The sequence below is a fragment of the Falco cherrug genome, chromosome 2 (assembly GCF_023634085.1).
Source record: "Falco cherrug isolate bFalChe1 chromosome 2, bFalChe1.pri, whole genome shotgun sequence".
NCBI classification, from domain to species: Eukaryota; Metazoa; Chordata; class Aves; order Falconiformes; family Falconidae; genus Falco; species Falco cherrug.
This window is the reverse complement of record NC_073698.1, coordinates 18,344,116-18,361,080: the sequence shown is the minus strand read 5'-3', so window position 1 is coordinate 18,361,080 and position 16,965 is coordinate 18,344,116. Positions and strand designations below refer to the sequence as shown.

Sequence of the window (16,965 nt, the reverse complement as noted above, 5' to 3'; positions counted from 1 at the left end):
ACCTACAGTTCAGAAACAGTTGTTAGGAATCATCTTCTTAAACAAACCATTTCTACAGAAGAAATTACATATGACAGGATACATCAGTTAAATACACATTGAATAATTAGAAAAAGGCACTGTGAACATCAACAAGGACAGAGAAGGAGCACAAAGGACTGATTCACATGAAGATATTTAAATTGTAAACACTTGGAAGCAAGCAAGACAAACCCTACCCTGGTAAATTCAGAGTAAAAATTGAAAGTTGAAAGCAATGCACCAAAACAAAACAAAACGATAATTCTATATGATTATGTATCACTGACTTTTATTAGCACATCTGATGAAATACTTGACCAAACTTCCAATTTCTTGCATCTTTTTCTGTCTGGTAGTCTGAGTTGAAGCAGATGCATTTGGTTTTGTCTGCTGCAGGTTTTTAATTTCTTTCTGGAAATATTTCTGCAAGACACTTCAAAAATGAAAGATATTTATCAAGGATATGCACATTGATGACCCAAGTAAAATAGGTAAATGTTGTTGCCTAGAATGTCAGTGCTTATTCTTCTCACAATACTAATTATCAAAACCTAAAACCTACTGAAGTATATTGCAGTCTAAGCATGATGGAAATAATCTATAAAAGGAGCTGTAGGTAGTAAAGATAATCCAGAAGCAACTTGGTTTGGCACCAAACTTTTCTTTAAACATTGCATAATGTTAAACATACAATTTATGATTAGGAAAAAAGCAATGCTAAGTCTTTTTATTTATGCTGCAACATTATACAACAAAATAATAAGCACTCTTCATGGTTTTATTGTGGGAAACCTTGAAGTCCTATTTCTCCATCATTTAAAATTAACATATAGATTTGATTTTAGACCAAAGAATAGATTAAACTTTTCACTGGGTTTGTCAATGGCAACTACTATAGATTTTCTGGCCTACTATCCGTATTCAGTTTAGTGTCTCTATTTTTGCATTCCTCCTATGTATAATATATTATTTGTCATCTCAAAAGCAACATAAAAACTTTATCAGATACTTATTACAATATTTTCGGTACAGCAATGAAATAAAAGCTGTTCCAATGTTGTCTAATTAAAAAACATAATGGAAAGCTGAGCAAACAACAGCCTATGAAGACTAATGTTTCAGATGCACTTTTAACATGAAACTTAACGCTGGTCCCAGCTGCTCTAAGAACTCACCACACTCACACTCCGTCCAATCTTGTAGTACACTTAAAGCAGATTATCAAAGATGGGCCTCTACAAACCTCAGCAGTTTCTTTAATTCACAAGCCACAGTCCTTCTATTGTGTCCTGAAGAACTCAGTAACACAAAAAAATCTAATGAACTATCTGTAGTCTACATATGAACCGTATGTTGAAAATCAGATGCGGAGGATCATTTTTAATAAAGGTATTAACGATTATTTTTGCAAGGAAAAACTACCACCCAATTAACAATCAGTTTCCTAGCAGTTAAGTTTTCTGTACATGATAAGTGTTGCATTTTCAGCTATTTAAAATTTACTTCCTTTAGAGACTAACATAAGTAATTTCTTGTTTACAAGCTGACAAGAAGTCTAAATCAATATGCAGAAAGATAAGCATTAAAATAGGTCTGATAAATAAAAAAATGATGTTCCATGTAAGAAAATTGTGACCATTCACAAAGTAATTAAAAAAAAAAAATTACCTAAATACAGCATCCCAGTTGAGCTGCCTTCCTTGTTTGGAATCAGAATTGCGGTCCAGCTGGAGAATTGTTTCAGAATCACGAAGAAGTCGCTTGAAATTTTCAATTCCCTTCTGAAAATATATTTCAAGAAAAATAATTATTAATGATTCCCTTCATTGCTAATTGAAGCACACACACCAAAAGAAAACTGTTACCCTTCGCTCCACAGCTTTCTCATTTTCAAGGCAACGACAACAAATGAGCAGATCTTGTAACACAAGACTCATGGTTCAGTTTAACAGAAGAGTCATTCGTATCTGCAAACAGAAGAAAAGAATAAAACTGTAATTATTTTATTTAACACAGAGCTGAGTCAACCAGTCTAAAAACCGGGAATGCAATACATTGGAAATTCACTATCAAAGCAAGCCACGTTACTTGACTGAAAAGCTCATTTGTGTCTTGGGTTAGTCTTACTGGTCACAAGACTGAAGCAAAGTCTCACATCAAGAATATATACCTATTCCCACAGGGAAGAGTAGTAAAGTGTAACAGCAGAGACCTCTTTCATATGACTCTGATTTCCTCCCTTTTTATGACTGACAACAAAGTAGAGCTGGTCAGAGAATATGGAATAAAATGACAATATAATTAAAATGACAGAGCTGAACACATTCAGGCAAACACCACCAACTTTCAGTAGCTAGCTATGACCAGTAGCTGTCTTAACCTGCTGCTGCCAGGAGGCAGCACTTTCAAAACTGCCTTCTGCTCTCGCATCCTACATTTTCATAGGTATGCACTATTACATTGACAAATCCCTCTGGACTCAACAAGTCAAAGAACGCTCAGGTATCAATCATAAGAGGAAACAACTTCTTCCATCTGTGACCACTTAAGATTATTCCTCATTTCCTTCAACAGAGGTTGGAATTAGCTAGATATTGCATTTCTGGTTTACATAAAGTTATGCTGAAGCAGATCACAACAATGCAACTGTATACAACTTCCATGCTTCTCCTTTTATGCCTTTAAAGCAGACCCATGGGAAACTCTGACTGGAAAAAAACAGACAAGGAGGAAGAAAATCTGAGCATATGCTTCTGAGGTTGTAATAAACAATTGTGAACGGGCATTCACGATGTCCTGCAGTGCATCTTGAGCCCTTATATGAGACTATAAAAACATCCATTTAGACAAGGAAAACTTTACATATCTACTGTCTTAGAGTATATTTATTTCCTTTGGCTTCAATCAAGATCAGGCTGGGGCTAAGTATGATCAGAGGTATAGTGACTGATGGGTGTGTATGAAAAGGAAAATGCTGTAAGCACAAAGGCTGGCTGTACTGTACAACTGAACTCATTCAAATAACGAAGTGTTACCTTTACTAACTTACTGCTTTTGCTGAAAAAGAAACAGGAAGAACAAACTTTTAAAGACACTAACAGCGTCTAAAATATACCATGGGCCAAAAAATGGCTGGCCAAGAACTGTGGCAACATGGGTTGTATGTCGTAGGGCCTGGGGATCAAAGGGAAAGAATTCGGTCCTTCTCGTTTGTGCTTCATGGTATTTCAACAGCCGTAACAAAAGCAAAAAATTCCTAAGACTGAATCCATCTACTACTTCTCTCACTAGCGACACAGTTCTCCAACCACCATCTTACGACCACGTTCACCCCCTATAGAAATTACACGGGCCCAGGAAGGCACACGCCAACACACGAAGCAAACCACGGAGCGGCGTTGGTTACGGAGCCGCAGCGGCGCTCCCGCACAGCGGACCGGGTACCGCGCCTCAGGGCCGCCCCCCAGCCGCTGCGGCACGCCGAGCTCTGCCCCCCGGCAGCCCCCGGCCGCCCCCAGCGCTGGCGCCCCACATCCCGCCTGAAGCCCCTCGGGGGCCGCCCGCCTCAGCCACCCAGGGGCAGCGGCGTAGGGCCCCGCTCCCCGCCCTGCCACTAGGGCTTGAACCAAGGGAAAGGAAGGGAAACCGGGCAGCCCCTTAGGGCCACGGAGCCTCGAGCAGGGGCGGGCCGCGGCGGCTGGGGAGGGGAGGGCAGGAACGGGCCCACCTCCGAGCGGGGCGGCGGGAGCCGACCGGAGAGCGCGTGCCGCTCACGGCTGCGGTGCGCGCCCGGCGGCGCGGAGAGGAGCGGAGCGGCGCGCACGCTCGGCGGCGGATGGGGGCCGACCTGGAAGCGGATGTGCAGCAACAGCGGGTTCCGGCGGAAAGGGCCGGGCGCGGCCGTGGCTGGAGGAGTTTCCGCGCCTTCGCCTCAGCGGCGGGGCGGTCGCGCTGCGGCTCCGGGAGCTGTGTGCCGCTGCCCCCCTGACTCGCTCCTTCGCCCGTTCCCCTCGGCGCCTCTGGCTATGCTGCTGCCGTCCGACGTGGCCCGGCTGGTGCTGGGTGAGTCGAGCCTGTGAGGGCGGGGCGGGGTCGCCGCTGGCCCCTGAGGTGCGGCGGGGGCTGCCGTGGCGGGGGGCTGCCGGGGCAGGCTTTGCTGGGGACTGGCAGCCGCCGGCAGCGCCTGCGGCGCGGCAGGAGGACGAAGCGGCCGCGCTGTTGACCCTCGACCGCGTCGCGCTCGTAACCCCCTGGGCTGGGCTTGTCGCCGCCTCTGTCGCTGAGGCGTAGCCCCGGGCCCAGCGGTCTCCGGGCTGCCCCCCCCGCCTGCTCCGGCCCGGTCTCCGGCGGGAAGCAGGCGCAGCTGGAGTTTGAGGGACTTGAGGCCTGTGGAGGCCCCGCGGGCGCGGGGGAGCCGGCCGGGCCGGGCCGCGCTGGAACTCGTCTTCCCCGCGGGCTCAGGGGAGTGCGCCGGTCCCTGGTGCGCGCCCACGGGCAGCTGCCTGCCGCATGGGGTTTACTAAAGTATCTTGATTACAAGAGGAACACAAGGGTGATCCAAAACACCAGAGGAGGCTACGTTAAGGTCCGGCCGTTTCGGTGGGGTTTTTTCTCTCCCTGTTTGTGTCACCTGTGAGGCTGCATCGGGAGTTCGGGTTTGCTCAGTGTCTGTGGAAAGCACAGTGTGTTCAGGACGTTGGCAGCAGGCAGTGAATTTTGGATACCACCGAAGACAAGAACGAATGGATGGTAGTCAAAATATGACCCACATGTTTAAGTCCCACACGTAAGCACCTGTTGGCACAGGTTGCCAAGATGGCCTGGCAGTTGTAAGATTCAGTTTTCAAGTTGTCCAACATGTTTTTGATTCCAAAGTTGTTAAGACTGAATCTTTTATTCGGTTTTCTTCCAGCATAATTTATGTTGAAATACTCCATGAAATGTTTCTTGTTACTGTCTTGAGAAACAAGGCTAGTAAGAGATGCAATGTTTTTATTATTTTGAAGTAGCAGACGATTTTTAGAAATTCCATGCATTGTAAAAGAAGATTTAAAATCATGCAAGGGAGATATCTCACTGTACTTTTCTATAAAATATTGGGTAGATTAGAAGTTTTTGAGTGGAAAGCTTACCACATGTGCTTACCAGAGATTTGCAGATGTAGTATACAGTCTTGTCAATGTCATGTGTACAAAGGATGAACCGTCCTGTCTTGTGTCTCTTGTGGCATGGTGCATGCATCATGTCTAGAAAAATTCTGAGCAACCTAAGGTTGTAGAACAGGATATTCTTTAATTCTGAGCAACCTAAGGTTGTAGAACAGGATATTCCTTGCAGCTATTTCTGTGTCCTAATAGAGGTTCCTCTTCCACGAGGCATCTCTGAATTTGGGTGGATAAACAGGCTTCTCGGTGCAGCTCTTCTTCCATCTCCCCTCCTCGCCTCCCCCAACTTTCTGGTGCTGTGAAAGTTGATGAATACTGGTTTAAGAAACAAAACTAAAATGATGAGTTCACCTATAGGAAAATACATAAGAAATTTTTTTTTTCTGATTAATGTAAGAGTGAATGTTAGACGTGTCTTTACATTTCTTAAGATAGAACAAAATATTGAATTATACCTAGTTCAGAATGTATCGTACCTTTTGTGCCTTTAATTTTGTTTTGGTGGCTGTTATGTCATTATATACTGCATGTGCAAGTAAGTAGTTCGGTTGCACGGCAGACCTTAATTTCAGGCATTTCTAAACTTTGGAATGCCTTATTTTGCAGAAAATAGGTGTGTGTGCCAAGTGTGTCTGTATGCAAGCATTCAGTCATCCCTTGCAATACTGTAGTAGTAGGTTCAAGAAAGAAACATTGCAGATTTTAATGTAAATTATTGTAAGAACAGCCATATCAGCACAGATCAAAGCTCCACCTAATCAAATACTGCATTTTCCATCCTGGCAAACAGTGGATAGTGTAATGAATAGGGATAAGACTGGCCTGTGATTGTGTTTCCCCAAAACACACTTTCAGCTTCCAGCAGCCTGTGGCTTGAGAGTTTTCTGTGTATTTGAAAAATCAAACTGGACAGCCCTTTCCTTTCCACAGGTACTAATATTTTCTCTTGAACAGGTCAGCTCATACATTGTTATTAAACTCACAGTGGTTATTCCCAATCTCTTTTTAACTTTCAAGTTTGCTTATTTGTTGAAGACCTGAACAAGGGCTTATATGTCTGAAATACCTCTTTTCTCCAGCTATGTTCTGATCTAATGAAAGATACTTGTCTTCATGCAGACTTAAAGGCTGTGTTTTTCCATTGGCATTCCTGAACCGAGGTGGACCATTTTGGGGGTCCACTGAAATACATATGCTAATGCATCTCTATCCTGCATTGTATAATTAGGCACATATTTTATCTTTTCTTTAAAACATTGCATGTTCAGTTCTGCTACAAGCAAGAAAGAAGAGACATTTTCTTTTGTGGTTCTTTGTTCTAGAATCCTTCATTAAGATTGGTATATTTCAATCTTTTAATACTTAAAAGTATTTGAAAATTAAAGCAGGGCTTAAAAAGCTTGATTACAGCTGAACATATTTGCTGAGGAATGGAATTTTGGAAAAGTAAATTTTTTCAGTATGTTTCCTGTTAAGGTAACTGCTGAGTCTTGGGGTGTGTACAGGGCAAAAGTTCCAGCTAGTATGTCTATTCAAAATGACAATTACAGTAAGTAGAGGGAAAAAAAAAATGTTTCTGTTACTAATTTTTGTACAATGCCGATTTTTTAAATAAATCTTACACACTTGTAACAGCTGCACAGGTTTTACATGTTTTGAAACAGGAAGATGCATGGAGAGTTATTGTTACATAGCAATGCATTTTATTAACAAAATATTGTAGAATTCCATTTAATTATCAGATGGGGTTGTTCAGTCCCAGTGACAGTTAGTTTGTCAGGCTCCTGAGCCAAGAACTTTTATTTTCTTGTCTGTATAGTACTGTCTGTACTAAGATCAATCAGAAATTGTTCATATTGCCTCACTTCCAGTATTGGCTTGTTTGTAAATGTAATATCAATAATATTTTGTGCTCTTGTTTTAACTATTAAAGAAATACTTCACAAGATATATATTCTTTCAAAATAACTTCACTTTCCTTGTCTAACATACAAATCTTTACCTGATTATTTCAACACTGTATACAGCTGCTTATGTTAATGCTTTGATACCTATTGAGCAGAAGTAATGAATGAAATGCTAAAATTTTCCATCTGATTTGTTGCAGGGTATTTACAACAGGAAAAACTTCTAGCTACCTGCCGTCAGTTTATTTTGGAAAGCTCAGATTTGAAAGAATATGCAGAGCACTGTACAGAGGATGGGTTTATTCCAGCCTGCTTGCTGGTGAGTTTGTATTTGCAAAGCAGAAAGTTAAATTGTCTTGCATCCATGGAAGAGAAAATTGAGATTTCTCAGTGTAACAATTACTTCTCAAATGCTGCTTAAAATGTTAGTTAGTTTGTCCCTTCTGGGTTTTGGGGTTATTTTTCTGTTTGGTATTTTGCATCCTGTGGTATTAGCAGTTATTTCATTTCTAGTATTTAATGTCACAAAGAAACATTTAAGTGTAAAATATGCAAATAGTTTTCAGCATATTACATTTGATCTGCTTTATAGCTTTGAGGTTGATTTGTGGAAGGATGTCACAAGAGTTTTATTGATTTCAGGGCTGCTCTTGTCATGTATTTGAGTTCACTTTCCTATCCTAGGCATGGCAGCCAGTGATGTTCTGTTTCAAGTACATGTTAAATATTTAGGTAAGGTACCTCAGCTTTATCTAAAGCTGCCAAATCTTGTTTGGTATCACCCCCCCCCAGAAAAAAAACTGTGGTTTAGTCTAGCTTCCTCTTTGATCAGTACCATCTACTTTGTCCAAGGTGAAATTCGGAACTTCAGGTGTGCATAAATGCAGCGTGTAGCTACATATGTAGATAAGTGCATATAGCTACAGGGTAATTAGATACTAGGCAGTTTTTACATACACAAAATGGGATTTTTAATATACTATGCAAATTACAGGGTTCAGACACTGCTATGTATAAACTTTTTAATGTTTATATGTGCATCTTCTAATATATCAGTTACATGGTCTGGGATTTTGTCCACAGTATACAAGATTAGTGGAAATCTTTTCTGAGATCCAAGGTCTTGATGCATCTATTCAAAACAGACCATTGAACTTCATTTATAAGCATTTGGTCATGTGTACTTTGGGGATAGGGAACTGAGAACCAGGGTATGGCCAGCAAAAATTAGAAAAAACAAATGTAAATAAATTCTTAAAGCCTTTAATTATCTTCCTTGTCTCAGTAGAAACATTTATCCTGTTTTTCATAACAGAAGTGATGATATGGTAGTGTCTAAGAAAAAATTCTCACTGCAGCTCAAAATACTTGCAACAAAGGGCTGCGTTTGTCATACCTTGTGGAGTTCCCGCTAGCAAAGATGACAAGAAGGAACAACAAATGATAGTGGTAAAATAGTCTCTTTGTTTCACCTGAACAACAGAACAAGTAAATATGATATCAGAGTTAAATCTGTGATTAATTGCTAATACTTTTACTTTAGACAGAAGTTCTTTTCGTGTCTGCATCTTAACGCATGCTGCATTCCAGGATGCTACATACTCGTTACTCTCTTAGAGCGGTTCATCATGTAATTTTTGTGGGTTTATTCCGTAGTAACAAAGGTGAGTGGGGGTCGTGCAGCTCTAACTGCTATACCAGTGTTGTACAATGAGATGAAGCACTTCAGGTTTTGTGTTCATAGTGGCATTTTGTTCTGTAGATTGCTCTCTACCTGCTTTGAGGCAGCTGGGCACCAGCAGCATAAAGTACAGTTCCTTGTGTTTAGGGTCAGCATGGTGTAGTCTTCTAAAAAGCTGCTTAAATACAATGTGATAACAGCAGATGAAGTGTAAGTTATTAGTAAAAATTCTAAGATCAGTGCTTTTTTTTCCAGTCCCTGTGTGGAAAAAACTTGACAACTATTCTTAATGAATATGTAGCCATGAAAACAAAAGGTAAGCCTTCAGAATGAGGTTTTTTTTTTTTCTTACTCATCTGTTGTAAACTCCTTGAAGAAGAGGTAATATCTCCACCTATGTACAGACTTAAAGCAATCCTCCATCAGTGCTGGAAGTCGAAGATTTCCATATTATGCAAACAACGGCCAATTAGATCAACATCTTGTGAGCAAAATGAATTTATTATCTTAGTTTGGATTTGCCAGCATGTATTTTCACTTCAAATTTGAGCAGAGCTTCTAATGTAATAAAGCACAAAGATATAATGAAGTGTGAAAAATGTATGAGTTTATGCCTGTAAATTTATACTGTGTATTGTTTATACTACAGATAGGAGAGGGAGGACACACAAAATTGGAATGAGGCTGCATCAGGGGAGGTTCACATTGGACATTAGGAAAAGGTTCACTGAGGGGGTGGTCAGTCACTGGAACAAGGTCCCCAGGGAAGTGATCATGGCACCAAGCCTGTCAGAATTCCAAGGAGCATCTGGATGGCACTTTTAGTCATATGGTTTAGTTTTAGGTAGTCCTGTGAGGAGCAGGAGGTTGGACTTGGTGATCCTTATGGGTCACTTCCAACTTGAGATATTCTGTGATTCTATGAAACAACCAGGAAGAGTCCTATGGTGTGAAATGTTTCTTGTCTTGTTACTAGAAGCAATTAAAATAATTTGAGAATAACTTAATATTTTACATGAATATTAGAGACAAAGTTAGAGCATTTTCTGTTTTTAAAAGCAGTTATTGAGCTTTTGCATGTTGCCAAGTCTTAGAATGGTTTGCTACATGTTGATGAATGATCAGATTTTAGTGCTACTTGGTTCTAAGATTTGCAATTTAAGACATACCATGTTTGAAACATTTCTCAATGTGGTTTTTTTTTCACACTAGGTTTAATAGAAATGGTAACTAAGACACAAGCATACTTTCTTCAAAATACTTTGTTCCTGGCACCTTGAAAAACTTCATTAATTGGTCTGTTTACATCTTTCCATTTATACTTCAGTGTACTGTGTTTCAAAAATACAGAGTGTTTTTACCTGTTCGGGTGACATCTTCAAATAAAACATTACTTTTAAAGGCCTGTCTGCCAGGTTACAATTTTGAAAAGCATACGATTGACTTGGCAATAGAAATACAATTTCCAGAAGTGAATTAAGTTAGGTTAGTATGTGTTTGCCCAGGAGTCAACACCATGTGCATATTCCATTGAGAATTATCATCGTGAATGTCCTTGCCTCAGTCTCATTTAGGCTTCTAAAACTGTTAACTGTGTCTGATGAGTGTGTTTGATATCAAAGTTTTTAAATTAGCAGTTAGGACTCTCTAATAAACAGAATATTAAGGCGGCGACTAGACACCCAAAGTTAGATGATGTCTGAAATGCCTAGGGCTTTTTGCTTGTGATTTTACTTTTTCTTACCGTATGTCTGTTATAGTCACCTATTTTTTTTTAATGGTTTATTTTAGAAACAACAAATGAAGTTCCAGCAATGATGTCATCTCTGTGGAAAAAATTAGACTATACACTTTCTCAGATCAGGTAATACAGTTTTGAAATCAAGAAAGTACAATTTCACTCTGATTGAGTCCCTATATTGATCAATTCCCCTTATCATTGTATGAGGATGGTTTTGCTCTCTATTGCCTTTGAGAGATGGTGAAAAAGATACGTGTGTGAGAGTTGATAGTTGAGTAGACATTTCAAGATACTAAGACGGGACTAGCAGGTAAGGGGAGAGCATTGAGTATGTGGCCTTCCTGTAATAAAACAATATACTATGACTCATTTAGAATCTGATACGATGGTAGTTACTTCATCAAAAAGTAGGCTTTGTTTGAAGGATCTGTGATAATTGCAAGAATGAAAATAACAATCAGTAGATTGAATCTTTCTGAAATAATGTGTGGTTGGGACTAGACTGACATTAAACATACAAATATTGTCACACAGTGTAGCTGAGGGTTTCCATTGTGCTCCTTTTTATTTATGTCACCTACTTCACTTTTTAGGAGCATGCAGAATTCCACAGGATTTTCCGCTAATCAAAGGAGTAAGTAACTGAGCCAATTCATGGATCAATAGGCTTTACGTTCAAATTACTTGTTTTGGCAAAAAGGGGGAATGCTGCAGCAATCAGTAACACATCCTTACTCTTAAAATGTTGTCAGGTCTCTTCTGCAGTGGGTTTTTTCAGCATGTCTGTTGTCTTCAGTGTGGTCAGTGGGTTACTTTAATGGTCACGAAAGAAAGTAAGAAAAGCTGAGCTTTTTGCAAGGGGCTTAAGTTCTCTATATGGCATTTTCTTCTCTGCTGAAAATTTTTTAGATACTTACATGGTTAAAAGGTTTAAAAACTGCTGCTTCAGTCCTGAAGCTGTTGACTTAATTTGTGGTTCACAGAGGAACTGAAAACGTGACCAGTCTACTTACGATGCAGTTTCATATCTGTAGAAGGGAAATACAAAAATGTATTACAATCTTGAAACAATTATTATTATGCATACAAACATAGATCTAAGCAAAATATGAAAAGATACTTCTTCTATCTAGAACTGTTTCTTTAATTACAAAAAGTGCCCAATGAACTCTCAAAAAAGGAAAGTTATTGTACTTAAAAATAATTTTTTCTCTCTGTAGTACTTCTACTGAGTAACCTGTGTGAGGCAAGTGGATGTTAAATATAAGTAGTGATTGTTCTTGGATCTGAGACTTACTGAATCAGGTGGTGTTCTGTTTAAATTTGTCAGATTTAGTCTGATAAATACATGCAAACTTACATTGGTTTAGCTATTTCAGTTAAGGTCAGTTATATGAGTGGTATACTATGTAATGAAATACTATTTTGGTATGATTTATTCCTGTAAATATTTAAGCAATGATACAAGCATGGTTACAACGTCTGCCTACTTCTTAAATTATTTTACCTGAAACCTGTAGCACAGAAGACAAAGATGGGTGTTGCTTACATTTTGAGTTTCATGAATGCGTTGTTGAAGCACAAAGAAGTTTTAGTGGAGCATCCTTAATTAGGTCTTGGAAAATCAGCAACCTTAAGTTCCTTTGTCGTATATTTTCATCTTGTGTTTATTTTCTCCAGCACGTACAAGAAGTGGAATTGTAGAAATGAAAAGACAGAGAATGCTTCAGCAATCAGCCCCTGCAAACCCAGGACTGTTGTCAGTAATCCCTCAGTCAGGGCCGCAAAATTCCTCTTCTGTTGTATCTCCTCAAGTTATTCACAGGCCAACAGTAAATCAAAGCATGTCACAGGCTAGACTGAATACACTGTTTGTGCACCAGTCACAAACTCAAGAAAACAAGATCAACAGTAAGTTGCCCACTTATTTAAACCTTTTTTTCTATGAAAAATCTATGGATGTAGATGGAAGTTTTCTAAAATCAGGACTAATCACCTTCTAACAAAGAAGTTTTAGAAAATTTGTGCTTTGTTCCCCTAGCCTTCTGAACTGGTTTGGATGATTAAAATAAAAGGAGTGCCCAAAAGAGAAATGGCTTTTACATACTTGCTTACTAATGTGAGTTCAGAGATCAGAAATGCATTCATTTGTCATTATTTTATCCTTTGTCCTCACCCTCAACCAAAACACTTGTTTTAGCAGATAGGGATGATCCACATCAAGTGGATGTTTTTCTCAGGATGTATTTAAAAGGAATCTTTCTCGTTTTCATAATACCAAAATATTTTGTATGAATTCCCAGGAATTGATTGAAATGTAAATAATGTGTAGATTTCTGTAGTGCTTTAACAGTATCACTCGAAAAGGTACTGGCATTATATTATTATTTTTTTCCTTTATGAAGCAGGAGATTTCATACACATCCAAGTTCCAGCATCACAAGAACGAAAGCTTCATTCAAACTTGCTTCCTCCGGGAAGACGAAAAAGGTAAACATGGGGAGGTTTTTGTGTGTGTTGTTTTTTTATTAAAGATTGTTTAGAGATTATGCGGTGTTCTAACCTCTGCTGTAAATTTTCTCTACATGTTGGAGTGTTTCACATTTAAGATCCACTGAGAGTGGCTGGTGTGTGATTTTTGCAAAGGAAAGTCGAAGAATTTAATGTTAGACTGATGGGAGTCTAGTTGTGCTTCTCTATTGCATATAGCTAGTCTTTACATTATTCCAGTATTAGACATAGGCATCTTGGAGCCTAAAATTTAGTATTCCTTCCAAAATATCCTTATCAATTGTGAAAATTCTCAATACTGATATAATTGTGCATTTTGTCTTTTTTTAACTTAGAAAATCTATTTGCTTCAGTAAATTTTGTCAGCAAAAATTTTCATATTCACACTAAAAGTGGTGTAAAAAACTGTTATTATACTAGTTTTGCACTTTTTATTCGTTTATTCCAGTGTCCTTTTTGTTTTTAATGAGTTGACTGGTCTCTGTGTTCCATTTGTTGTCTTTATCCCTGACTAAATCCCACCTGGTGGTTTTGCTTTATTGTTTTTCTGGATCCTTACTCGTACGTTTTTTCAAGTCCTTTCTATTTCTGCCTTTTTCTGTATAGAAGTGATTTTAGTGCCAGTGCTGATTGATGGCTTCAGGAGAGCCAACACCATGTTCTCATATAAAAACATTACGTTTCCTATTCATCATCCAAATTCTTATGCAACCTAACATGCTTTGACAAGAGCTGCTCCTTCAGAGATCTTTATTTTCAGTGGTGATGCCCAATTTATTTTCTTGAGTGGCAGTTAATTAGAACTTGTACTACCAGTTAAAGTAATGCGTACTGGAGGGCGGAAAAATTCTAAGTAGTAGGCATGGAATTCAATTTGCCATTGTGCTGTTTACCCACAGTCTGTATATTTGTTTGTAACTTCTATGAAGTCAGACACAATACATGTATACAACATAATGAAACAGGTATTGGCATTTATTGTATTTTCTGCGTGTAGTTAATCAGTTAGTTTTCTGTTGATTGCAATCTCTCATTTGCTAAGAAGGAAGATTGCTTGATTTATTAACCTTTAGGTCTATTGTTTTCTACGTTCTCACAAAATATGTCATAAATTTCCTGGAATGTTTCAGTGAATCTCAGAAGAGGAAGAGTATTGCAACATCTGGACCTCTTTCAGCAAATAGAAGTTCTCAAGACCCTAATGAAGTAATAATGGAAAAAGAAAGTGAGCCCCTTGAAGAATTCATAGATGGTAACTTTCCAGTGAGTATATACTTACAGCAGGTATTTACATTTAAGAAACAAATTCGGACTAAAGACTAGTCTTTTACATGTTGTTGATCTTGGGTATTACAGAAATTAACTTTAGAAGATACATTTTTTTGGTTTTTATTTGAAGTAGCTCTTCTGCGTACTAAACTAATGACGATGGCCTGGCTATGTAGAACTTTTTTTGTCCTTGCTTTGTTGGCTTTGCTAAGATACCTCTAAGCTGTTGGAATACAGTAATTTTTTTGAGAATGAAAACTGGAAAGCACAATAAGCCTTGCTGTGCTTTAGGAAAAGTAGAAGTAAAGGAGTGTTTGGGATGATTTTCCTAGCAATGTCATGCAGTCACAGATTGGCTGTTAGGAAGAGTTGTTGAACTGAGGTTTTTTAGGTTGGGTTTGTTTTTTTTTCCAGTAAGTTAGAAATTCATGCTCCTTTTCTAGTGATGATAAAAATAGAAACCTGACCACTTCAGAACTGTGTTTTTCAGCAACTGGTTATTGAAAACGCCAGAGAAAAAATCTTGAGCAACAAATCTCTTCAGGAGAAGCTTGCTGAGAACATTAACAAAATCCTGGGCAGGTAATAAAAGGAACCTTTAAACCTCATACCTATTATTTGATTTATTTTTGAGTTCTGAACTAATGACTAATGTGTTCCAGTGATGGCAGTGTTGCTCAGACCCCTAAACAGATAGACAGTGGTCCCACGGAACAGGAGACTTCAATTGATGAAATCCTTGGACTTCAGGTAGGTGTAGATCGCCCTGTTCACATTTTTTTTTTAAGACCAGCCACATGAGAATGGTCAGTTATTGGAACTATCCTGAACCTCTGTCTACTGTCAAGATTTGCTCTCCACTTTCTCTTCTTTCTTTTTGTTTGTTTCACAATACAGCTAAGCCTACCTAATGGCTAGCTTCTGCCCAGGGGCCGTTCTACAGCTTCACTTCCACTCACCTTGTTGTATGGTGGTGGGCATTCGAGGAGCTGAACTGGCAGGATACTAGTATTTTGCGGGAGTTAATTTTGAGCTAGTTCAGCACTCTGAATTCGTTCCCAGTACCTGTACAAGGCAGCCTAAGCATGCAGCAGGCTTAAAAGCCAAGGGAGTGGGACTACTTCTAGTAGTGGTTAGCTGTTAACATTATCCTCAGATTGAGATTTAAGTACGCTGTCCCACAGTCACTAGCTGCCTGCTTGCCACTGGACCTTTGGTACCAGTAATTGGGTACCATGATCTGACTGGGGAGCCTTATAAAGAAAAAATAATTTAAAATATCTTGCAGTCTCCAGACGTGTTTTAGTGTGATCTGTTTCTGATCTGCTTGAAGATAAACATGGATTGTCTAGTATAGCAAGATAAATTGTCTTTGGAGATTGAATAAAGATGCTTTATCTTCAAATTTACTATTAGCTTTTGGAGGAAATGTGTGTTCTGCTTCTACAGACTGAACTTCTAGTGTTCTCCCTTCGTTGTACAACCCTTGAGCTGGCAATCACAGAGTTATAAAGGGCTTTTAGTGAGGGAAATTATAATCTTCGTGACCCTCATGAAGAGGGCAGGAGAGTAGAGACAGCGGCCTGTTATGAAGTAGAAGCGTCTGATTGTTAAAAGCTATTCTTCTGTCACTTGGTGATTTTAGGTTAATTTTTATCCAAATGCAGAGCTGAAAAGCTGTATTCCATTTTTCTGAGCAGAACAAAATCAAAGCAGCTTCTTGGTTTAGGTAGAGTAGCTGAGACAAAGCATATCACATTGGATATCCACCCTTACAACCACCACATCAAAGGTTGTAGAGTGCTTGGAGGATCTCCAGGAAGTCAGGAGAAACTCTGTACTTAAACACTTGAATATGTACAATACACACATGAGTGAGTGCCCTCCTCATTTTCTTCCTGACTACTACCAAATAAGTCAACTTGAAGCAGGAACCTTAGAGCAGTGTCCTATGCAGCTGTGCCTTCCAACTGCCTTCGGCAGAAAAGCAGTTGGAAGTTACATTATAGAACATGTAATGGGTAAATTAAATAAAACTTCCCTTTGCTTAGCATTGTCTTCTAGATATATACAAAACCAAGAACTTAGGGTTAATTTGGGTATTTTTTTAACCAGTGGTTGGCTCATGGCATTCATACCATCTGCATAAGCTTCCACTGTAGCCCATGATGAGTTCTTAAACAACGCTGGTCATTATGTGAAGAATACCTCCATATGCACCTGCAGGATGTAGTGGCTGACAAAGATGTTTGGGAGACTTTATTTCTTTAATCACTAATACTTTTTAACAGATGTTAAATTTGTGGCAGAAATGTGTAGTCTTTACATTTCTGTGCTGAGCAGAAGTAATAGAACTGAAAACAATTCTTGCCTGTTTTTCTGTTGAGTTTTGAAAGTAACTGTCTAACAGTTCTGTATATCTTGTTTTTCTCAGGGTGAAATTCATATGTCAGAAGAGGCTATACAGGACATTCTAGAACAGACAGAATCAGATCCAGCTTTTCAGGCACTCTTTGACTTGTTTGATTATGGTAAAGCATATTACACTGAATTGCATCGTTACTATAAAGCATCATGAATTATGAGTTTTCCTAAGTATTGCTTGAAGAAGCAAAGGTGATTCAGCAGGACTTTTTTGCAAGAGAAATGGACTATGTGACATCTGTGTCC

General features: G+C 39.1%; 2 protein-coding genes across 11 annotated transcripts in view; one reads left to right on the top strand and one right to left on the bottom strand.

The window, feature by feature from the left end:
• The window catches only part of ATM (ATM serine/threonine kinase), an 80,087-nt gene extending 76,208 nt beyond the window's left edge, over nucleotides 1-3,879 (bottom strand). For 4 of the 5 annotated variants that reach the window (XM_055702143.1, XM_055702144.1, XM_055702145.1 and 1 more), the window contains exons 1-4: nucleotides 3,749-3,879; nucleotides 1,887-1,988; nucleotides 1,690-1,802; nucleotides 309-454 (exon numbers count right to left, since the gene is read on the bottom strand). In XM_055702143.1, the coding sequence (XP_055558118.1) occupies nucleotides 309-454; nucleotides 1,690-1,802; nucleotides 1,887-1,958 (331 nt within the window). In that variant the 5' untranslated portion in view covers nucleotides 1,959-1,988; nucleotides 3,749-3,879. The remainder of the gene's footprint in view (nucleotides 1-308; nucleotides 455-1,689; nucleotides 1,803-1,886; nucleotides 1,989-3,748) is intronic. The other variant, XM_055702146.1, reaches the window with a different exon arrangement.
• Nucleotides 3,880-3,903: 24 nt separating this feature from the next.
• LOC102059008 (protein NPAT) overlaps nucleotides 3,904-16,965 on the top strand; it is a 36,186-nt gene continuing 23,124 nt past the window's right edge. For 5 of the 6 annotated variants that reach the window (XR_008730913.1, XR_008730914.1, XR_008730912.1 and 2 more), the window contains exons 1-11: nucleotides 3,904-4,083; nucleotides 7,294-7,412; nucleotides 9,030-9,090; nucleotides 10,566-10,638; nucleotides 11,109-11,149; nucleotides 12,196-12,426; nucleotides 12,921-13,005; nucleotides 14,157-14,289; nucleotides 14,786-14,877; nucleotides 14,958-15,045; nucleotides 16,730-16,826. Coding sequence is in view for 3 of the 6 variants with exons in the window: in XM_055702151.1 (XP_055558126.1) it covers nucleotides 4,047-4,083; nucleotides 7,294-7,412; nucleotides 9,030-9,090; nucleotides 10,566-10,638; nucleotides 11,109-11,149; nucleotides 12,196-12,426; nucleotides 12,921-13,005; nucleotides 14,157-14,289; nucleotides 14,786-14,877; nucleotides 14,958-15,045; nucleotides 16,730-16,826 (1,057 nt within the window). In the remaining 3 variants the exon portion in view is untranslated. The remainder of the gene's footprint in view (nucleotides 4,084-7,293; nucleotides 7,413-9,029; nucleotides 9,091-10,565; nucleotides 10,639-11,108; nucleotides 11,150-12,195; nucleotides 12,427-12,920; nucleotides 13,006-14,156; nucleotides 14,290-14,785; nucleotides 14,878-14,957; nucleotides 15,046-16,729; nucleotides 16,827-16,965) is intronic. The other variant, XM_055702150.1, reaches the window with a different exon arrangement.